This window comes from Mustela lutreola, chromosome 8, assembly GCF_030435805.1.
Source record: "Mustela lutreola isolate mMusLut2 chromosome 8, mMusLut2.pri, whole genome shotgun sequence".
NCBI lineage: Eukaryota > Metazoa > Chordata > Mammalia > Carnivora > Mustelidae > Mustela > Mustela lutreola.
In genome coordinates, this window is record NC_081297.1 from 76,767,125 (window position 1) to 76,791,150 (window position 24,026).

At 37.9% G+C, this 24,026-nt stretch overlaps 1 protein-coding gene across 8 annotated transcripts in view; it reads right to left on the reverse strand.

The window, feature by feature from the left end:
• DNM1L (dynamin 1 like) overlaps positions 1-22,766 on the reverse strand; it is a 50,426-nt gene extending 27,660 nt beyond the window's left edge. For 5 of the 8 annotated variants that reach the window (XM_059185674.1, XM_059185673.1, XM_059185669.1 and 2 more), the window contains exons 1-2: positions 22,532-22,765; positions 2,663-2,810 (exon numbers count right to left, since the gene is read on the reverse strand). In XM_059185674.1, coding sequence (XP_059041657.1) covers positions 2,663-2,810; positions 22,532-22,633 — 250 coding nt within the window. In that variant the 5' untranslated portion in view covers positions 22,634-22,765. Of the gene's footprint in view, positions 1-2,662; positions 2,811-22,531 lie in introns of all 8 variants that reach the window. The other 3 variants (XM_059185667.1, XM_059185666.1, XM_059185670.1) reach the window with 1 other exon arrangement.
• Between the last annotated feature and the right edge of the window lie 1,260 nt (positions 22,767-24,026).

Sequence of the window (24,026 nt, forward strand, 5' to 3'; positions counted from 1 at the left end):
AAGCTACAAAGCATACCCAATGCATCTTTCAACACCTCAAAAGTAAATATATACAAGTATTTACCCTATTCACAAAGATTGAGCTATGTAAGGGATTATTATGTTCTTTGAAATATAAACTGGATTTAAAAGAACACAAACAATTTTGGTCTTTAATCAGCATGCTACTTCTGGATTTTGCCTAAAAAGAAATCTGAGGAGAGCTTGATTTATTTCTTAAAATATATGAAAGATAATCATGAAGTTCAAAGTTCAAACGAAACCACCATCTTACTCTAAAACAGCATGAATATGTTTTTGTAAGATTTTTTTCAGAAAATTCTTTTACATTGGCAATAGGGGGTGCAGGCTAAGAAATTCAATACACTGACACCTCAATTATCCTATCTGGTTGGCAGAATGAAGGACTCAACATAGAATAAAATTTCCTGATAACTAAATGCTGCTTATTAAACATTAAAATACTTTATTTTAGTTAGTTTTGATGGAGCTGTATCTAAAATGGGTTATACTACTCCATGTCATCCTAAAACACACTGCTCTTAAACAAACCTATTATTGATAATGTAGGCCTCTCTCATATAGCAAAGCCCTCTGAGGCTATAAATCTCTATACAAAAAGGTTAGAGACTGATTTTTTCTTTTTTGAATTTTCCATCTGGTTATGTTTTCCTCCCTCTCTCCTCTCTGGTTATCAGACTGGAGGAAGTTCATACTCTTGTGGCTGTTTATCTGCTTCATTGTTTCTGATTTTCTCTGGGTTACAATGATTTATGATAAGGTAGACTGTTCATATTGAGGATAAAGAGACTCTGGTGAGACACTATGGAACTATGCTAGTTATTAATAGGACATATGAAATTTAATACTCAAAACTTATTTAATCTATTTTGTGTTCTGGGTAGCTGAGTTGTCATTTTAAATGAGGTTTTACGTTTTATGTAAAATATAAGCACTAAGCTTTGAAAATATATAGAGAGAAGTTAAGATATGCAGATTTGCTGACCACCACCAAGAAGAGACACATCCAACAAAATACAGTGAACATACAAGCAGAGATACTGAGGAACTGACACTTCTGTAGCTGAAATGTACACCCTTTTCTCAAAACACTGCCCAGCTCTGCCAACAGTTTCTGAAAGGCAAGATATCTATCATCTGCCCTTTTCATGGTGACTGAAAAAAATAAAAAGTTAAAAGAAAGAGACCTAATTAATGCCATATGGTTCCTTAAAGCTTAAGGTATTTGGTTGATGTGAAGACGTAACTTAGTGGGAATGAAATTTTAAGTGTTATTCTATATATATAAAGCTGAACTGAACCATAGGTTACTACAAAACGACTAAGTTCAAGGCTCTAAATTTCAATAATACAGAAATATTACAGAAATGCAAAGTGATAAATAATATATCAAGACACTAACTAATATAATTAAGAGGCTCTTACATGTCCTCTGGCAATTTATCCAAAAATATTACTTGTTAACACCTACAACTTCATTAACCTGCTTCAGTGATTAACTTTCTACATCACAATAGGGTTTTTTTTACTTCCTTAAAAAAAAAAATCAGGCTATCATCACCAACACTCCTATAAAAATGGAAAAATAAAATACGAATTAAAGTAACTTCAATTTCATCAATACTATCATCCCTTCTTAGATCAGAATCTAAGAAATAGAATGAAAGTGCATTGTAACAGATCTCTGCAGAAAAGCAACAAACATGGTACAGTACTGCAAATGTATTCATTAGAGCATTTTACAGTTTTATAAATAAGACAGAAAGTCTGAGCTACAAACTGAAGAAGATAAAATATATTATTTGCATCAAACATTCCAACCTCACCGATATAAATAGGACATATTCTTAATAAGCAATTTAATATCCATTTATAGACCTAGCATTTCTCAAAATATTTTCAGTTTAACCAAAGAAGGACTGCAATAAAGGACAGTGTATATTTTCTTATCTTAATATTCCACATTTACTATTGCAGGAATGGGTGGATCTGAAAAATCAGAATAGTATGTGCTATGCAGGCAAGGCTTGGCAAGAGAAAGATTGCAAAAAAGAAATAAAATAAAATAACCAAACTCTTTCTAAAAATAATATTTTATTAGCTTAAAAAGCAAAAGATTCAAAATTAGCAAGTACATGGTAAGACCAGAAAAGGGAAGGTGAGATAACACTGCTATACTGAAAAAGCAAAGTCGTTTTAATTGTATTTAAAATCTCTGAGCTAAAACCTAGATTAAGTTTCTAATTCAAAGTTAAAATATAAAAACATTGTTTTAAACACTAGGGAAAAAAAGTTACTTATTATTAAAACACTCCAAAAGACACAAAAACTTTTTCTTTAAAATAATTGATTCCTATTTACCCAGTACCTCACTAAATCCTCCCTAAGCATTAATGACAGTTTACTAATAAGGGGAATTACCAAAAAGGTACTATTCCAAACAAATCTACTCACGGTCCTCAAAAAAACAAAACTTAACGCTTTTTTCACAAGAGAAATGATGCATTCCACTTCTCTTTACAGGACTCCTGGTTTTGTTATAGCCACTGATTTGTCTAATCAATTCATGTATTTTTAAGCAAATTTTTCAAGCAAAAATGAATAATTTTTAAACAATTTTTATTTCAATTCTAAAATTTACCATTTTCTTCTCCCGTTGTTTTTCGCTTATCTTCAGGTGAAACATGGACTAGTTGCAGAATGAGAGGTCTCCGGGTAACAATACCAGTGCCTCTGGGAAGCAGGTCCCTCCCCACTAGGCTTTCTAGCACTGAGCTCTTTCCACTGCTCTGAAAACAAAATACACAAGAGCAAAATTAGTTTCTCCACAGAGAGTGTTAGGGGGTGGGGGAGCAGGCAGGCAAAGGGAGAAGGAAAAGCAGGTTCCCCGCTAAGCAGAGAGCCCACACAAAGCTCAATTCCAGGACGCTGGGATCATGACCCAAGCCAAGGCAGATGCTTAACCAACTGAGCCAACAGGTGTCCTCCTACAGATTTTTTTTATAACTCAATAAAACTATACTAACAAAGCACCATACAAAGAAATTAAAGGAAAAATTATTGCAAAAATGTTTAAATAAAATTAAAGTTCAGTTACATTTTCTATTATATGAGCTTTATTTCTTTATAATTAAAAAAAGAAAATATTAAAATTCCACTCTCAGGGCGCCTGGGTGGCTCAGTCATTAAGCACTGCCTTCCGCTCAGGTCATGATCCCAGGGCTCTGGAATCAAGCTGCACATCGGGCTCTCTGCTCAGCGGGAAGCCTGCTTCTCCCTCTCCCGCTTCCCCCTGCTTGTATTCCCTCTCTTGCTATTTCTCTCTGTCAAATAAATAAAATCTTTAAAAATAAATAAATAAAGTCCCACGACACACACCCCCCGGGCAAAATTTTAAAAAAAAAGTCCCACTCTCCTAAAATTTTCCCACCTTTTTCGATACTCTCCCAACCAGGTTTTCAAAACCTGTATAATACTGGTATGTAACATTATGCCTATGAGACCATATTAATTTAAATGGGGTAGTTTTATAACCTGCTTTTATTTTTAATGTAGCAATCATGGATAATATTCCCTATCAATATACTAATTTCTGCATTTAAAAGTTAAGTAGTATTCTACTGTTTGTAAAGCTAAACATTGACTTGGACATTTAAGTGGTTTTTGCTATTAAGAACACTGCAGTGCACATGCTTTATACACATAACCTTACTCACATATTATCAGTTTTATACATTAAATGAAATGGCTGTGATTAAAGAGCACAGAGATTTTAAGTATTCACATACTGTCAGACTACACACGGAATGGCAGGAACCAAGCTATACTTCCCATGCAATTTGCTGCACCCCCAAAAGCACTGGAATTATCACTTTCCTTAACCTTTGCTACTTTGATAGATGAACAGTGACAACTCATTTAAATTTACATTCCTTAATTACTAAAGTCAAGGATCATTTTGTTTAAAGGCCTTCTGTATTTTTCAGTGATTGTTCAAATGCTGGCATTTTATGTTTCTTATTAGTTTTATAAAACTGTTTATCCATGCATTTCATTTTCTGTTTTGAATATTTCCCCTTTTTATTTTGAAAATTTCAAAGCCACAAGAGTTTTCAGAATATTAACAGTGGAGTTTCATATCTTAACAAAGATGCACCAATTAATTTTTGACATTTGCTTTATGTCTGTTTATGTCTATTTCACACATCCACTTCTTGTTCTCTTTGAGAATTATATATATATAGATATAGATATATCTATGATATAAATATAGACATAGATATATCAATATATCTATATCTATGATATAGATATAGATCTCATAAATATATCTAGATATATATATCTCATGACACTTCATTCCTAAATATTTGTAGCATATCTATCTCTAAGAACATTCACAAGGGCATTCTTCTATATAATCATATCCAATGAGGACACTCAGGAAACTTAACATAGATACAATATTAAAGGACAGCAAATTAACAAATAATACATAGCCATTTTGATTCTCTGAAGCATGTTCTCAGTAGGTTCCTCAGGAGGGCTAATAGAAGCAATATTCTTCAAATTCTAACATATATGTAACACTTTGGGACTTTTATACCTGAAAATCAGCTTGATTATATATAAAATCTTGAATATCTTAAGACATAAAATTTCCACAATAAATTGTGTCTTCTCTCATAAGTCTTCTCATAAATATTATTTTCTCTCCTGAACAGTTACTTTTGAAAGATATGGCAAAAATCTGATTTTCCTTCTAAGAGACTTCGTGAATTCTTGCCTACGTGTCTGAGGGCTTTTTATTTTTCCTTTAAAGTCCAATAATTTACTAGACTACGTTATATCTCAAGGTTGATCTTTCCGTGTCAGTGTTCTCAGGTATGTGTTGTGCTTTTTCAAAACGGAATTCCAAATCTGTTTTTAATTCAGCTAAATTTTTAGTATCTGTTCCCCTACTAGCTTTATTGGGGGGGGCGGTGCGCAGCACTCCCATTATACATATGTTGGATCTTCTCTGCCTCTTTTCAATGTTAGCTTCTGTCAAATTTGTTTTACAACTATTTCTTACCCTTATTTTTTTTTTTTTAGATTTTATTTATTTATTTGACAGAGAGAAATTACAAGTACACTAAGAGGCAGGCAGAGAGAGAGAGAAGGAAGCAGGCTCCCTGCTGAGCAGAGAGCCCAATGCGGGGCTCGATCCCAGGACCCTGAGATCATGACCTGAGCCGAAGGCAGCAGCTTAACCCACTGAGCCACCCCCAGGCGCCCCAACAACTATTTCTTACCCTTATTTTTAATGTCCAACTCTCACTTTCAGCTCTGTTCATGATCTCAGACTCCTGCGATTAAGCCCCACATGTATAATGCTTAGTATTATACATTTTTTTACATTATTCAGTCATGAAAAGAAATAAAGTACTGACACATGCTACAACATGGATGAACCTCAAAAACATTATGCTAAATGAAAGAAGTCATCAGAAAAATATTTAATCCTGTTTATATGAAATGTCCAGAATAGGCAAGAAAGTGGATTAAGTGGCTACCAAGCACTGGGGATGGAGGGAAATGGGGAGGGACCTCTAATGGATACAAGGTTTCTTTTTAGAATGATGAAATACCGAAAACTAGATTACGGTGATGGTTGCACAACTCTATAGACATGCTAAAAAACACTGATTATATAGTTCAAGTGGGTGAACTTTATGGTATATAAACAACATCTCAATAAAGCTGTGAAAAAAAAACAAAGGAGAAAAATTTCCAAATGAATTACAAAGTTTAAAAAGTACTAGAGAATATTAAGGTATACCTTCCTGACTCCCTAATACATAAAATGTAAAAACTAGAGAAAAAAACTGATAATTCATCTAGAGTAAAATTGTAATTTCTTTTACTCATACAAAAAAAATTAAGAGGAAAATATTTGTGATTCTTATTACTGACAAAGTACTAGTAAGTAAAATGCAAAAACAACTTCTACAAATCAGTAAGAAAAAAGATGAATAAGCTAACAGAAAATAATGAGCTGAGGAATGCCTGGGTGGCTCAGTGGGTTAAAGCTCAGATCAGCTTCAGCTCAGATCATGATCCCAGGGTCCTGGGATCGAGTCCCGCATCAGGCTCTCTGCTCAGCAAGGAGCCTGCTTCCTCCTCTCTCTCTGCCTGCTTCTCACCTACTTGTGATCTCCATCTGTCCAATAGATAAAAATAAAAAAATTAAAAAAAAAAAAAAAAAAAAAGAATGAGCTGAGATAGGAACAGAAATTCACAAAACCAGAACCACAAAAGGACAAGAGAAAAGTTAAGATGCTCCAACTTGTTAATCATCAAGGAGATATAATAAAACCACAATTAAGTACCATAAATTTAAAAAGTGACAATAAACAAAAGTCCCATCCAAGATAGCAATTTAAGATGCTGAACTCACCTCCTCCACACACACACCAAATCTATACCTAATTATCAGCACTTCTGTCTGAGTGGCTTCTACACCACAAAATACAGAGAGGCCACACAGAAAATGGCAAGAGAGATGAAGAAACCAGACACCATAAGGAAAGGAACCTCTACCCCCAACACTGTGAACTGCAGTAGGGAGGAATAGTATGAAGGGGCACAGAGGAAAAACATAAAACAAACAAACAAAAAACTGTGGTCTATAAAGCAATTAGTAGGGGCACCTGGGTGGCTTTGTCAGTTAGGCAACTGCCTTTGGCTTGGGTCATGATCCCGGGGTCCTGGAGTCGAGCCTCACAGAGGGCTCCCTGCTAAGTTGGGTACCGGATTCTCCCTTTCCTCCTTGCTCATTCTCTATCTCTTGCTATCTCTCTCTCTCTCTCAAATAAAAATGGGTAAAATCGTTAAAAAAAAAAATTCTCAGTAAACTAGGAATAGAAAGAAATTTTCTTAGCTTAATAAATATCTACAATAAAGTCACAGCTAACATTGTATCTAGTGGTAAGAAATTTAAAAATTAATTACTTAAGAAATAATATTAAAGCAATTAGTATATAAAAGATCCAGCCACACAATCACCAAATAGTGGGGGAACTACTGGGACTCTCTCCAGATTGGAGGAGCTGGCAAATGCCACAGTTTACATTAACCTTTCACCTTGATAGTGCATTTGGGAACAGAGTTCCAGGTGCCAGAGCCAATCTACCACCTCAGAGAGTACTGGGTTTCTAGCCCACATCAGCTATAGCCATGCCATCGAGACAGCACCAGTGTGGCACAAACCAAAACACCCTTGGTCAGCACTCACTACAGCTCCAGCTGTCATGTCAAGGTGACACAGGCACCAAGTACCCCAGAACACCACAGGCCCACATCACTTGCAAGGGCACACCCCTGGCACAGAGTACTCTAGGACTACCTGGCTCACACCTGCCTGGATCCAGCCACTCTGCCAAGGGACCCCCTGCATGGAGCACCCCAAGAACCCCTGGCCCATGCTGCCTCAGTTCCAGCCACCCTACCAAGGAGTCCCCTGAATATAGCACTCCAGATCCCCTGGCTTGCACCGCATCTTATCTGCAGTCACCCTAACAGGGCACCCCAGCACTAAATACCTCCAGACATACCAGCTTGTAACCACTTTAGCTTCAGCAATCCTGCCAGGGCGCCCTCTGTATGGAGAACCCAAGGACCAGCTCATATTCACTTCAGCTTTAGCTGCCCTACCAGGGTGCCCTCTGTAGGGAAAGACCTGGACCCCCAACATTGCACGCCCTTCATCTTCAACTGTGCTGCCAGAGTACCCTCCGAGTAGAAGGCCCCTGGATCACCAGGCCGATGCCCAATTCCTTGCTGGCCATTTCACCAGGGAGGCCCCAGCACAGAGTGCCCCAGGGCCCCACTCCAGAAACTGCTCCAGTCAGCCAAAGTCACCAAGCACACAGAGTCTACACAGGAAATGATTATACCCAAGACCACACTTCAAGTTTAAAAGAAGTAGCTGTCCCACCCAATTCATGGAAACAAATAATTAAAGTCAAGCAAAATGGGAGACCAAAGAATATGCTCCAAACAAAACAGAACAAAACCTCAGAAAAAAAAAAACTAAATGAAACAGAGATAAGCAATATGCCTGATAAAGAGTTTAAAATAACAATCACAGGGGCACCTGGGTTGCTCAGTTGTTAAGCAACTGCCTTCAGCTTGGGTCATCATCCAAGAGTCTTGGGATTGAGCTCCACATCAGGCTTCCTGCTCAGAGGGGAGCCTGCTTTTCTCTCTCCCACTCCCCATACTTGTGCTCCCTAACTCTCTCTGTCAAATAATAAATATTAATAATTAATAAAAAAATAAAATCTTTAAAAGTAAAATAAAATAATGATCATAAAGATGTTCACCAGACTGCAGAGAAGAGTGGGAGAACTCAATGAAACCTTCAATAAAGAGGTAGTAAATGAAAAGACAACTGACAGAATGGGAGAAGATATTTGCAAATGACATATCAGATAAAGGACTAGTGTCCAGAATCTATAAAGAACTTAGCAAACTCAACACCCAAAGAACAAATAATCCAATCAAGAAATGGGCAGAGGACATGAACAGACATTTCTGCAAAGAAGACATCCAGATGGCCAACAGACACCTGAAAAAGTGCTCCATATCACTCGGCATCAGGGAAATACAAATCAAAACCACAATGAGATATCACCTCACACCAGTCAGAATGGCTAAAATCAACAAGTCAGGAAATGACAGATGCTGGAGAGGATGCGGAGAAAGGGGAACCCTCCTACACTGTTGGTGGGAATGCAAGCTGGTGCAACCACTCTGGAAAACAGCATGGAGGTTCCTCAAAATGTTGAAAATAGAACTGCCCTATGACCCAGCAATTGCACTACTGGGTTTTTACCCTAAAGATACAAACATAGTGATCCAAAGGGGCACGTGCACCCGAATGTTTATAGCAGCAATGTCCACAATAGCCAAACTATGGAAAGAACCTAGATATCCATCAACAGATGAATGGATCAAGAAGATGTGGTATATATACACAATGGAATACTATGCAGCCATCAAAAGAAATGAAATCTTGCCATTTGCGACAACATGGATGGAACTAGAGCGTATCATGCTTAGCGAAATAAGTCAAGCAGAGAAAGACAACTATCATATGATCTCCCTGATATGAGGAAGTGGTGATGCAACATGGGGGCTTAAGTGGGTAGAAGAAGAATCAATGAAACAAGATGGAATTGGGAGGGAGACAAACCATAAGTGACTCTTAATCTCACAAAACAAACTGAGGGTTGCTGGGGGGAGGGGGGTTGGGAGAAGGGGGTGGGATTATGGACATTGGGGAGGGTATGTGCTTTGGTGAGTGCTGTGAAGTGTGTAAACCTGGTGATTCACAGACCTGTACCCCTGGGGATAAAAATATATGTTTATAAAAAAATTAAAAAAAAAAAGAGGTAGTAAATGCTAAAAAGATGTAATCAAATTTGAAGAACATATTAACTAAAATGGAAAATACACTAGAGAGAATCAACAGCACATAAGAGGATACGAAAGACTGGATTAGCAGTTTGGAAAACAGGGTAATGGAAAGCCTCTAAGCTGAAGAACAAAAAGAAAAAAAGAATTTTTCAAGATGAGAATTAGGCTAAGGGATCCTTGGACAACATCAAGTGAATTAACATTCACATTACAGGGGTCCCAGAAGAGAAGGGGGAAAGGGGCAGAACAATATAAAGAAATAATAGCTAAAAACTTTCCTGACCAAGGGAAGGAAACAGACATTCAAGTTCAGGAAGCACAAAGAGCTGCAAACAAGATGAACCCAAGAGGCCCACACCAAGACAACATAATATAAATAGCAAAAGTTAGATAAAGAGAGAATTTAAAAAGCAGGAGAGGAAAAAAGTTTCATAGAAGGAAAACCTCACAAGGCTATCAGCTGATTTTTTAGGAAAAACTTTGCAGCCAGAAGAGAGTGGCATGATATATTCAAAGGGCTAAAAGGAAAAAAAAATCTACAACCAAAAATACTATATCCGGCAAGGTTATCATTCAGAACTGGAGAGATAAAAAAAACAGTTTCTCAAACAAAAATTAAAGAAGTTCATTGCCACTAAACTGGCCTTACAAAAACTGTAAAGTGACTTCTATAAGGGGGGGGGGGCGTAATTAGAAATAAGAAAATTACGAAGAAAAAAAGATGTAAAATTTAACAACATATACATAAAACATGGAGGAGGAACTAAAAAAGTTTTTTATGAATGTGTTCAAATTTAAATGACCATCAACTTAATACAGACTGCTATATACTTAGGACCCTACATATGAATCTCATGGTAACTACAAACCTGAAAATAAAGAAAAAGATAATCAAGCATAACACTACAGAAAGTCATCAATAAATAGGAAGAGAGAAAGAGAAAAGAAAAGGAACAGAGAAGAACTACAAAAACAAAAAACTATGAACAAAATGGCAAAAAGTACACACCTATCAATAATTATCTTAAATGTAAATCGACTAAATGCTCCACCAACCAAAAGACAGATGGCAGTGAAATGGATTAAAAAAAGAAAAAGACTCGTTTATGTAACGCCTACAAGAAACTCACTTCACACCTAAAGATACACTAAAAACTGAGCTAAAGTATGGAATAAAACAGGGGCACCTGGGTGGCTCAGTAGGTTAAAGCCTCTGCCTTTGGCTCAGGTCATGATCCCGGGATGCTGGCTCACATCAGGCTCTCTGCTCAGCGGGGAGCCTGCTTCCCCTTCTCTCTCTGCCTGCCTTTCTGCCTCTCTCCTACTTTTTATTTATTCATCTGACAGAGGTCAGATGAATAAATAAAACCTTGGAAAAAAAAGTATGGAATACAACATACCATGCAAACAGAAATGAAAAAAAAAAGCTGGAGTAGCAATACTTTTATCAGACAAAAATGGACTTTAAAACAAAGACTCTAACAAGAGACAAAGAAGGGCATTACATAATGATGAACAGGTCAATCCCACAGGAGTATACAACAATTTTAAGTATCTATACACCCAAACTTGGAGCACCTAAATACATAAAGCAAAGACACAAAAGAAAACATTAATAGTAATACAATAATACAAAACTATTATTTTGTATTATTACCATTACAAAATTAGTAGTACAATAATAACAAAGGACTTTAAGACCCCACTTACATCAATGGACAGATCATCCAGGCAGAAATTCAATAAAGGGAACAGTGTCTTTGTTCAGGGGCTTGAACTCACAACTCTGAGATCAAGAACGTGAGCCAGGTGACATCAAGACCTGAGCTGAGATCAAGGTTCGGACACTTAACCAACTGAGCCACCCAGGCACCCCAAAGAACAGTGTCTTTGAATGACATGTTAGACCAGATGGACTTAAATATATACAGAACATTCCATCCAAAAACAGAATACACAAACTTTTTGTTGATACCACATGTTAGGCTACAAAAACAAGTCTCAATAAAGTTAAGAATACTGAAATCATATGCATCTTTTCTGACTACAAAAGCATAAAACTAAAAATGAATTACCAAAAAAAAAAAAAAACTGGTAAAAACCAAAAACAAGTGGATGCTAAACAACATAGTAATAACCACCCAACTGGCCAATGAAGAAATCAAATAGGAAATCCAAACATACATGGAGACAAATGAGAACCCAAACATAATAATCCAAATCTTTAATGCAGCAAAATACAATTCTTAAAGGAAAATTTACAGTGATACATACCTCACCAAGAAATAAGAAAAATTTCAAATAATCTTACACCTAAAATAACTAGAACAAGAACAAAGCCCAGAATGAATAGAAGGAAGGAAATAATAAAGAGCAGAACACAAATAAATGAAATAGATTGATAAAACAATACCCCCCCAAATCAATGAAACCCAGAGCTAGTTCTCTGAAAATAAAACAAAATTGATAAGCTTTTAGCCAGAATCATCAAGAAAAAAAGAGGACATAAATAAAATCAGAAATGAAAGGACCACAGAAATACAAGAATTGTGAGAAAAATACCAAAAAAGAAAAAAATTCATATGCCAGCAAACTGACAACGTAGAATAAATGGATAAATTCCTAGAGACATACAATCCTCTAAAACGAAATCAAGAAGAAAAGAAAATCTGAACTAACCAATTACTCATAACAAAATTGAGCTGGTAAAAAAACAAAACCAAAAATTCCCAACAAATAAAAGCCCAGGACTAGATGGCTTCACAGGCGAATTCTACTAAACATGTAAAGAAGAGTTAATACCTATTCTTCTCAAACTATTCAAAAATAGAAAAGGAAGGAAAACTTCTAACTTCATTATCTGAGGCCAGCCAGCATTACCCTGATATCAAAACTAGATAAAACACTACAATAAAAGAAAACTACAGGCCAATTATCTTTGATGAACATAGATGTAAAAATCCCCAATATTACCCAATTGAATCCAACAATACATTAAAAAAGTCATTCACAGGACACCTGGTTGGTTCAGTAGGTTAAGCAACTGCTTTCAGCTCAGGTCATGACTCCAGGGTCCTGGGATCCAGTCCCACATCAGGCTCCTTGCTCAATGAGAAGCCTGCTTCTCCTTCTGTCGCTCTCCCTGCTTGTGCTCTCTCTCTCTGACAAATAAGTAAAATCCTGAAAAAAAATCATTCACTACAATCAAGTGGGCTTTATTCCTGAGATGCAAGGATGGTTCGATATCCACATAACAATTAATGTGCTATATCATATCAACAAAACAAAGGGTGAGAACCACATGATCATTTTAACAGATGCAGAAAGAGCATTTAAACAAAGTAAAAAAAAAAAAAAAAAAAAAAAAAAAATCCATTCACCAGGGCGCCTGGGTGGCTCCGTTGGTTAAGCGACCAACTCTGGGTTTTGGCTCAGGTCATGATTTCAAGGTTGTGAGATCCAGGCTCAGTGGGAGGCTGCCTGAGATTCTCTCTCTCCCTCTCCTTTTTGCTCTGCTGCTCCCCTGTCTCATACTCTCCAAAATAAATAAAACCTTTACCAAAAAAAAAAAAAAAAATCCATTCAACTCAACAGATTTAGAGGACACATACCTCAACACAATAAAGGCCATATGTGAAAAACCCAAAGCTAACATCATCCTCAGTGGGGAAAAACTGAACTTTTCTCCTAAGATCAGGAAGAAGATAAGAATGTCCACTCTCCCCACTTTTATTCAACATAATACTCAAAGTCCTAGCCACAGTAATCAGACAAGAAAAGAAATAAAAGGCATTCAAATTGGTAAGGAAAAAGTAAAACTTTATTGGCAGATTACATGATACTCTCCATATAGAAAACCCTAAAGACTCCCCCCTCAAAAACTACTAGACCTGATAAATGAATTCAGGAAAGCTGCAGAATACAAAGTCAATATACAGATATCTGGGGGCGCCTGGGTGGCTCAGTGGGTTAATCCACTGCCTTCGGCTCAGGTCATGATCTCAGGGTCCTGGGATTGAGTCCCGCATCGGGCTCTCTGCTCAGCAGGGAGCCTGCTTCCTCCTCTCTCTCTCTGCCTGCCTCTCTGCCTGCTTGTGATCTCTGTCAAATAAATAAATAAAATCTTAAAAAAATATATACAGATATCTGTTGCATTTCTATACACTAATAATGAAACAGCAGAAGGAAATGAAGAAAGCAGTCCCATTTACAATTGTACCCAAAATAGTAAAAGACCCCAAAGAATAAATGTAACCAAGGAGGTGAGAGATCTGTATTCTGAAAACTATAAAATACTGATGAAAGAAAATAAAGATGACACAAACAAAAGACAAATATATTCCATGGTCATGGCTTGGGAGAACAAATACTGCTAAACAAATACTACCCAAAGCAATCTACAGATTTAATGCAAATCCGTATCAAAAATACTTTTCACAGAACTAAAACAAATAATCCTAAAAGTTGTATGGAACCACAAAAGACCCCAAATAGCCAAAGTAATGTGGAAGAAGAAGAAAAAAACTGGAGATTATCACAATCCCAGATCTGAAGATACACTGCAAAGCTACATTAACCCAAACAGTATAGTACTGGCACAAAAACAGACACATATATCAATGGAATAGAATAGAGCGCCTTGGTCAATTAATCTTTGGCAAAGGAGGCAAGAATATGCATTGGGAAAAAAGACAATCTCTTCAACAAATAGTGCCAGGAAAACTGGACCGCTACATGCAAAAGAATGAAACTGGACCACTTTCTTACACCACACACAAAAGTAAACTCAAAACGGATTAAAGACCTAAATGTGAAACCTGAAACCACAAAAATCCTAGAAGAGAGCACAAGCAGTAATTTCTTTGACATGTGTCAGAACATTTTTCCAGACATGTCTCCAAAGGCAAGGGAAACAAAAATAAACTACTGGGAGTATATCAAAATTAAAAAGTCTGCACAGCAAATCAAACAACTGACAAAACTAAAAGCTGATCTACTGAATAGGAGATGATCGTTGCAAATGACATACCCAATAAAGGGTTAGTATCCAAAATATAAAAGAACTTACACAACTCAACACCAAAAAAACCCCCAAATAATCCAATTAAAAATGGGCAAAAGACATGAACAGACATTTCTCCAAAGACATAGCAAGGACCAACAGACACAGGAAAAGATGCTCAACATCACTACTCATTAGGGAAATACCAATCAAAAACACAATGACATATCACCTCACTCCTGTCAGAATAGCTAAAATTAATAACACAAGGAACAACTAGTGTTGACAAGAATGTGGAGAAAAAGGAACCCTCGTGCACTGTTGATGGAAATGCAAATTGGTGCAGCAACTTTGGAAAATAGTATGGAGGGTCCTCAAAAAATTGAAAATGGAATTACCATATGATCCAGTAATTCCACTACTGGGTACTTACCTGAAAAATACAAAAATTCTAATTTGAAAAGACTTATGTACCCTTTCAGCTTTTGCAGCATTATTTACAATAGCCAAATTATGGAAGCAGCCCATTTTCACTGATTGATAAATGGATAAAGGTGTAGTGTGTATAGACAGGATAGATGGACAGAAAGTTTGAAAGATAGGTACACATACATACATAAACACACACTATGGAATATTACTCAGCCATAAAAATGAAATCATGCCATTTATAGTAACATGGATTGATCTAGAAAGTATAATGCTAAGTGAAATAAGTCAGAAAGACAACTACCACACGATGTTACTCATATGTAAACTCTTAACTATAGAAAACTGATGGTTACCTGATTGGGGTGGGCGTGTGAAATAAGTGAAGGGGTTTAAGAGTATACTTAGGAAGAGCGCTGAATAATGTATAGAATTGTGGATCAATACATTGTACACCTGAAACTAATATTAACACTGTATGTTAAGTGAATTGGATTTAAAATTTAAAAAAAAGAAAAAAGAAAAAACACATTAGGCCAAATGGATTTAAGAGATATACAGAGAACATGCCATCCAAAACTTAACAGAATACGCATTATTCTCAAGCACACATGCAATACTCTCTAGCATAGATCATATATCAGGCCACAAAGCAAATCTTAATAAGTTTAAGAATACTGAAATGCGGGGCGCCTGGGTGACTCAGTTGGTTAAGCAGCTGCCTTTGGCTCAGGTCATTTCCAGGGTTCTGGGCTGGAGCCCCGCATCGGGCTCCCTGCTAAGCAGAGAGCTTCTCTTTCTCCCTCTGCCTGCTGCTCTGCTTACTTGTGCTCTCTATCTCTCTTTCAAGTAAATAAATAAAATCTTTAAAAAAAAAAAAAAATACTGAAATATCAAAAATCTTTTCCAACCACAATGGTATGAAACCAGGAATCAATCACAAGACTGAAAAATCTGTAAATATGTGGAGATTTGACAACATGCCATTGAACAACCAATGGATGAAAAAAGAAAAAAAAAAAAGGCTTGAAACACTTGAAGATAAAACATACCAAAACTTACAGGATGCAGCACAACCAGTTCTAAAAGAGAATCTAATAGTGATAAATGCCTGTATTAACAAACAAGAAAGATCTCAAATAAACAACCTAACTTTACAACTCAAGGAACTAGAAAAGGAAGACTAAATTAAGCCCAAAATCAGTAGGAAAGGAATGAAACAGATCAAAGATCAAAGCAGATATAAATTAAATAGAGACTAAAAACAAAACAAAACAAAATCAATGAAACCAAGAGCTGTTGTTTTGAAATGATAAAAAATACACAGACCTTTAGCTAGGCTTACCAAAAACAAAAATGAGGACTCAAAATCAGAAATAAAAGAGGAGATGTTATAATTATTACCACAGAATACAAAAGATCTTAAAAGACTACTCTAATACATATATGCATGTGCAACAGAACACTATTCAGCCATAAAAAAGAAAAATTCTTCTATTTGGAACAAAACAGATGGACCTTGACAGCATTACACTAGCTGAAATAAGTCAGGGGAAGACAAATACCACATGATCTCACTTACATGTGGAATCTACACAAAAGCAAAAAAGAAGTCACAGATACAGAGAACAGATTACTGGCTGTCAGAAGCTGGGGGTAGGTGAAATGGGTGAAGGTGGTCAAAGGTACAAACTCCCAATAAAGTAAGTCCTGGGAATATAATGCACAGTATGATGACTCTAGATAATAATACTGTATTTCTATATGAAAGTTGCTAAGACAGTAAATTTTAAGTTTTCATAAGGAAAAAAATGTAACTATGTGTGGTGATGAATATTAACTAGACTTACTGTGGTGATCATTTCACTATATATGTACATTAAATCATTATGTTGCATTCACGAAATAAAATGCTATATGTCAATTATATCTCAATTATAAAAAATTACGTCAACAGAGTCACATACAGACCAAACAAAACATGTTTTTATAAGTTTTCATTTTTACCTATTACGAATAATGTTGGCTTTCCTCAATAACTGGCTGGAACAGTGTTTGTTTTTCCCAGTGATTTAAATACCCAATATTCACACTCTTTCCAGGAAGGTGAGTGGCTGCATAAATTCCAGTATGGCAAGTCACAGGCAGCTTGCTCTGAAAATATGGCTCACTTGGCACTGCAATGCTTTTGCTTTTTCATCCCCACATATTCCCCAAATTGATTCACTATCTCTGTATTTCCTGATTAGAGATTTGTGTCCCTGGTCTTAGTACCATCTTTTAGTTTCTTCCAAATTGTACTGTTTTAAAATTTATAGTGCTTTGGATTTATATTTTGAGACTGACCCTTTCATTGAAAAGGCTTTATTATATTTTTAGCTTTTTCTCTCTGATAAAAAGCTATCAGATCCAGGATGCCTGGGTGGCTCAGTTGGTTAAGTGGCTGCCTTCAGCTCAGGTCATGATCCCAGCGTCCTGGGATCGAGTCCCACATCCGGGTCCTTGTTCGGCAGGGAGATTGCTTCTCCCTCTGCCTCTGGCTGTCACTCTGTCTGCCTGTGCTCACTCGCTCTCTCTCTCCCTCTCTCTCTGACAAATAAATAAAATCTTTAAAAAAAAAAAAAAACACTTAAAAATCTGAAAAAGCTATCAGATCCAACATCAGTTGGAAATATGTAGTAAATATTCACTCATGACACACTACCCCAAACTGATTCAGTTTTTAACTAAGTTTTTATTTTTCACTGTATAAGACAGGCCTCTTAATTCTTTGATATTAATATAATAGATTAAAATGTATTTTTCTTATTTTTTTTAACTTTTTACTTGTAGTGAAAGCAGCCAGACATAAACCAATCACATATTTTACAATTCCATTTCTATGAACTATACAGAATAGGTAAGTCCACAGAGATGGAAAGAAGACTGGTGGTTGCCAGGACTGGAGAGGACAATGAAAAACAGGAAGTCACTGCTTAACAGGTATGAAGTTTTCTTTTTGGGTGACAAAAAGGTTTTGGACCTAGAAGGAGGTAGTGATTGCACAAGACCATGGATGTACTGAATGCCAGTGAACTGTGTCTCTGAATGGCAAGTTTTAGGTTATACAAATTTCACTTCATTTTTAAGTTAAAAAAAAAAAAAAAGCAGCACATGAGCTATATAAAGAAACTAGGAAAAAAATAAAAATATAAGTTCACCTAAGAATATTCACAAGAAATCAATATACGAATGAAAACTATGATCAGTATCTAGCATGAAATTACTAAATGTAATGAAATCATCACCTCTATGAACACAAGACAAATGAAGGTATATCCAGGAGGAAAGGGCAAGACTTCAGGAACTAAAATGTAGATAGCAGTGTGGGAGAGGGGGATGTGTGTGCTTTTTTTAAAATAAAGAATTCTAGAATAGTTTAGCACTTTTTAAAAAGATCTTGTTTATTTATGAGAGGGAGACAGAAACATGAGTGGGGGAAGGGGCAGAGGGAGAAGCAGCCCCCACTGAGGTGAGGGGCTCCAACCCAGGATCCTGGGATCATGACCTGGGCCAAAGGCAGACACTTACTTAATTGACAGAGCCACCCAGGTGTCCCAATTTAAAAAGACAGTAACAGTTGGGGAGGATGTGCAGAAACTGAAACCCTCATACACTGATGGAGGAAATGTAAAATGGAATAGCCACAACAAAAAACAATGTGGCAGTTCCTCAAATTTAAACAAGAGTTAACAAACAACCCAGCAATTCTATTCCTAAGTATATACCCAAGAGAATTGAAAACGTGTCCTCAGGACAACTTGTAAACAATATTCACAGCATTATTCATCATAGCCAAAAAGTGGGGAAAAAACCAATATGCATCAATAATGAATGGATAATCACACTGTGGCATATCTACACAATGGAATTCTAGCCATAAAAAGTAATGAAGTTAAATACATGGATGAACCCAAAAAACCTGTTGAGCAAAAGAAGCCAGACAAAAATGGCCGCATATTGTATGATTGTTTATACTGAAATGTCCAGAACAGGGGCACCTGGATGGCTTAGTCATTAAGCGTCTGCCTTCAGCTCAGGTCATGATCCCAGGATCCTGTGATAGAGACCCGCATCCGGCTCCCTGCTCAGTGGAAAGCCTGCTTCTCCCTCTCCTACTCCCCCACTTGTTCGTGTTCCCCCTCTCACTGTGTCTCTCTCTGTCAAATAATAAATAAAATCATTTTTTTAAAAAAAGCCCACAACAGGCAAATCTATAGAGACAGAAAATAGATTAGTGGTTACCAGGGGACAGGCCGGGAGGGTGAAATGGGGAATGACTGCTAATGGGTACAGATTCTCTCCTGCATAATAAAATTGTTAAAAAAAAAAAAAAAAAAAAAGTCAGGAATTAGATAGTGGTGATGGTGGCATAACCTGGGAGTATACTAAAACTCAATTTTACACGGGTGAATTTTACGTTATATGAATTATCTTTCCATTTTTAAAATGTTAAATTAAAAAGAAACAAACGGCTGGTTGGCAAACTGGTTATTTAAAACCCAAGATTCCTTTTTGAATTACTAAAGGTGGAATGCTGAGATCACTGAAATAAAAGGTAAAGTGAAAATTTCCCTACTAGCAACTCTGAGCCAGCATCTCAGGTAAATGTCTTGGGTACTGGGATTCTTATACTGGGTGGTGGTTTAGATTACATACTTGGGAGGGCTCACCCTTCTAATTCTCAACTTAAAAAATAGTGATCAAATTTCCCAAGTTTAAGTCTTATCTCCTCCACCTACAAAATACACCATGGTCTAAAAGTGTCAACCTTTTCTCTCCCCTCTTCAGTGCTTTCCACACAGATGCTCTCAACTAGGGAAATAAGAAGACTACTTAGCTAAACCGTAAAAGCTGTGAGTAATCTACAGCTATGAACATGTTTCCCTCTCAACTCCTCCAACAATCTAGGCTTGAAATATTACTTGGGCCATTTTAAAAATCAAAATTTAAAACATTAGCAAGAATGCCACCAAGATGAACATGCTACTGGATGGTAGCAGGTCCTTAGGCTCAGCTTCCCTGTCTTTTCTAGTCTCGTGCATTTTAAAGTTAAAGACACACTAAGATTCTTTTCAATTAAGATCTATGAACCATCTGCATCAGAATCACCTGTGATGCCCAGCCCAACTTAGACTTAAAAAATCAAAAATCTCTGGGGATGGAATCCAGGAACTTATTTTCAAACTAATCCTTACATACACTAAGTTTGCAAATCACAGTTCAATAAAATGGGACCAACAGCCATTTAAGATAATGGTAATGTGTAAGATAGTGACTGTACCTGTGTTATGAAGACATCTTCACTACTACTGAGAAGTTTACCTGTCAGAACACCTATTATGTCTGGAATTCATTATTGTACAATAAATGAATTCCAGACATAATATGAATGTAATGCATGTGCTGTATAAATGTACAAAACATTAATGGCGTGGATGAAAAAGCAGTGATATACTCATATTCAAGTAAAAGAGATTTTCAACATACTAAGGAAAATATGGGAAAAAAGACAGTGTTTGTAATCTTATTTCTTCTGTACATGAATAATAAAGGATTGAATTTCAGCTAATAAAGACATACACAGCGATAAACTTCATTAAATCAAGTTTTGAAACACTAATTTCCCTGGGTGCCTGGCTGGCTCTGTCAGTAGAGCATGTGACTCTTGATCTCAGGGTTTTAAGTTCAAACTCATGTACAGTATACTTAAAACAACAATGACACCTAATTTCCCCTGTGAGTAACTTCAAACATCAACATACAAACACAGCATATACCTATCACTACTAGGATGGTTTTTGCTAGCACACATTAACGGCTTTCCTAACAGTGAGATCTTAACTTTTCCACTCCGACCTTCCTAATTCTGCCAACAGGTTTACTCATGGAAATAAACTCAATTTTGTGTAAGAAAAATCCTTCTTGATTTTAAACTATTTATGCTGATACACAATAGCCCTGATTCTTTTACTGCTTCAAGCTTAAAAAGCATGGAGAATCTCTTAAAAGTATATGGAAAGTTTCTGGTCCACAGACAGGAAACATTTCCAAATTACTACCAAAGAAGATTTATTTCACCTCCTTTAATTCTATTTTCAAAAGCAGATCCGTTTTGATGATAGAAGTCCCAGTGTTTTAAAAATATTATCTGTTACAGCGAGCAACAGTCATTCATTCAAAGTATTTATAGAGCACTCACTACATACCCCAGACTGTTCCAGAGCTAGGAACAAGAATACAGCAGTAAACAAAACATGCTAAACAAAAATACTGCTCACAATATTATACTGATGATTTAGTGTCCGATCACTACAAATATGGAGTTACAAGTACTACAATATATGTAGGCAGGAAAGACCAGAATCTGTACCAATCCTACAGCAGACCAAGCAAATATGTTTCTGAAATAATTTCTATTACTATATTTAAATGCAAGAAAGAGTGCAAGATGTCTACAGTTTCCAAGCTCTCCAGTGTTTGAATATACTATAGTAATCTCTCTCATAATTATACTCTACACTAAAATACTGTAACAAGATGTAGCAACAGAAAAAAAGTAAACCAAGTAAAATAGAAAAGATCATTAAGAAATGAAAACACTTAAAATCAATACACCAAGTAATCTCTAAAATGCGTTCCTCTGAACTCTAATAAAAGTCCTAGGAGTCTTTTTAAACTAAGAAAAGCAGCAGGCAGAGAAAATGAAACTTATACTTCTGTCACTTTAGAATTAATTTATTTCTTCAACATTTCTGCATAAAAAAAAATAAAAAATAAGCAATAATAAAAAATAAAAATTAAAAAATCACTAAAAATTATGTTATCTATGAGACACAAAATGGATAGACCAGAGAACCTTGATGCCCACTTTCGATGAAAGAAAAAAAACCACAGCCTACTCAGAAAAACTGGTTATTCCTTCCTCAAACCCAGGTACAGGTAGTTTCGGGGTGGGTTGGATTTTTTGGGTTTTGTGTTTGTTTTGTTGCTTTTTGTTTTTTTGTAACTGCTTCGGCGTTCCCGAAACCAGAACGGATTGCACTGCAGGAAAACACTCTGGTGCCACACAGCTGCGGCCTTCTCAGTCCCGACCCCGCGGTTCCAAAACTGACTCCGCATCCCCTGAGCAAGGAGGGGAATAAAAAAAACCTTGTCGCCCTAAAACCAACCGAGGAAGGGCTGGCTGGCCCACCACAAGCCCACTGTGGCCCCGCGTGCCCCGCGCGTCCCCCAGGTGCCCTTGCAAGCAGCGGCCCGCTGGGCAAGCCGCGCCCGGTCCCCGCGGACTCCAGTTCAGCCCGCCGGCCGGTCCCTCCCCTAGCCCGCCCCCGGGACCCGCCGGGCCCGCTGCGCCGGCTCCGCCCCCTCGTCTCCGGACCGGGCCCGGATTCCCAGGCCCGAAGCAACGCAGCCCGAAGCGGGAAGGCGCGGCAGAGCCCGGGGAGCCCCGGCATCCCCAGCAACGCCCTCTCCCTACAGGCCGCAAAGGCCAGCTGAGAGCCGGCGCTGCCGCAGACCCCCACCAGGCCCACGCCCCGGACTCTGGCCTGGGCGGACGCCGCCCTCGTCTCTTACCTGCGTTCCCACCACAACGATCTGAGGCAACTGGATGATGTCGGCGCCCACCGTGTTGAAGACATCCTGGAGCTTGTTGATAACAGGAATTAGCGCCTCCATGACTCCGAAAACACGGGACCCTCGCCCGCCCGGCCGCGGCAATGAATGGGGCCGGGGCCCAGAGTCCGCCTCCTTCCTCCTCTCCTCCGCCCTCTCCTCGGGAGCCGGCACCCATTGGACCCCGCCCGCCCGCTACCTGCCCCCTCCCGGCAGGCCACGCGCTAAGAGGAAGGTGGAGAGGAACAAAGTCTGCCGGGAGTTGTAGTCCTGCGTCGGAGGGACACGGAGGCCTACGACTTCCAGAAGGCTGAGCGGCGCCAGGCGGGCGGAGAGCTGAGAGCTCTGACATGGTTCACCCGCACCTGTCAAAAGACTAGGGAGCGAGGCCCCGAGAGCAGAAGGGAAGAGATACATTTATGTATCTCTTATGTATCAGGGCCCTAACGGGTGTGAAAATGCCGGATATAAATGTGTGTTAACTAGAGCGGAATATCTTAATTATCCAAGATGTCATTTCCTTATGGGGTCGCTTGCTTAAAGAGGGAGGGCTGAAGAATCTTAAAAGGATAGCTGATGCTTCAGGCTCCCCAATCAAATACACAGGATCTGTAGAGTGATACTACAGAAGGCGTGGGGTGCTATTTTGCAAAAACACACCAACCCCTGTTAGAACACGCAGGTTCGCCTAGATTCTTGTAAAAACGTGTTTAAAAACCAAAAAAAAAAAAAAAAAAATTAAGAAAATCTTATGTCAAGAGTTTTGGAGGGGAGAGGAGGCTGAGCCCTTGTTCTCTATATTCTGTATAAAACTTCACTTGCTGTGGCCTAATTCCTGGCAAAGCGGAGATCTGGTAACTGCCCTACTTGCTTTTTTTCTAAGTGGGCCCACTGAAACTATTCATGTTTTTCTTTTTTAGACAGATCCTACCTCTCCTCTACTCCAAACCTCCAAATGTTTATTTCGAAGTAAAAGAAGGTGACACTTGAGCAAAGATCTAAAGTAGGTGAGGAGAGGCGTTCCTGACTGGCTCATATGGGAAAGCATCTGTCTTGGGCTAAGGTCAGGATCCCAGGATCCTGGGATGCAGCCCCAAGTGGGGTTCCCTGTTAAGTGGGAAGTCTGCTTCTCCCTCTCCCTCTGTCCCCTCCCCGGATCCTGCGCACTCTTGCTTTTTCACTATCTCTCAAATAAATAAGTTTAAAATTTTTCTAAAAAAATTTTTTTAAAGGGCTCAGTTGGGTAAGCAACTGCCTTCAGCTCAGGTCAATTTCCTGGAGTCCCAGGATCAAACTCCGCATCAGGCTCCCTGCTCAGCAGGAAGTCGGCTTCTCCCTCTGACCCTCCCCCCTCTCATGCTCTCTCTTTCTCTCTTTCTCATTCTCTCTCTGTCAAATAAATAAAATCTTTTTTTAAAGATTTTATTTCTTTGACAAAGATCACAAGTAGGCAGAG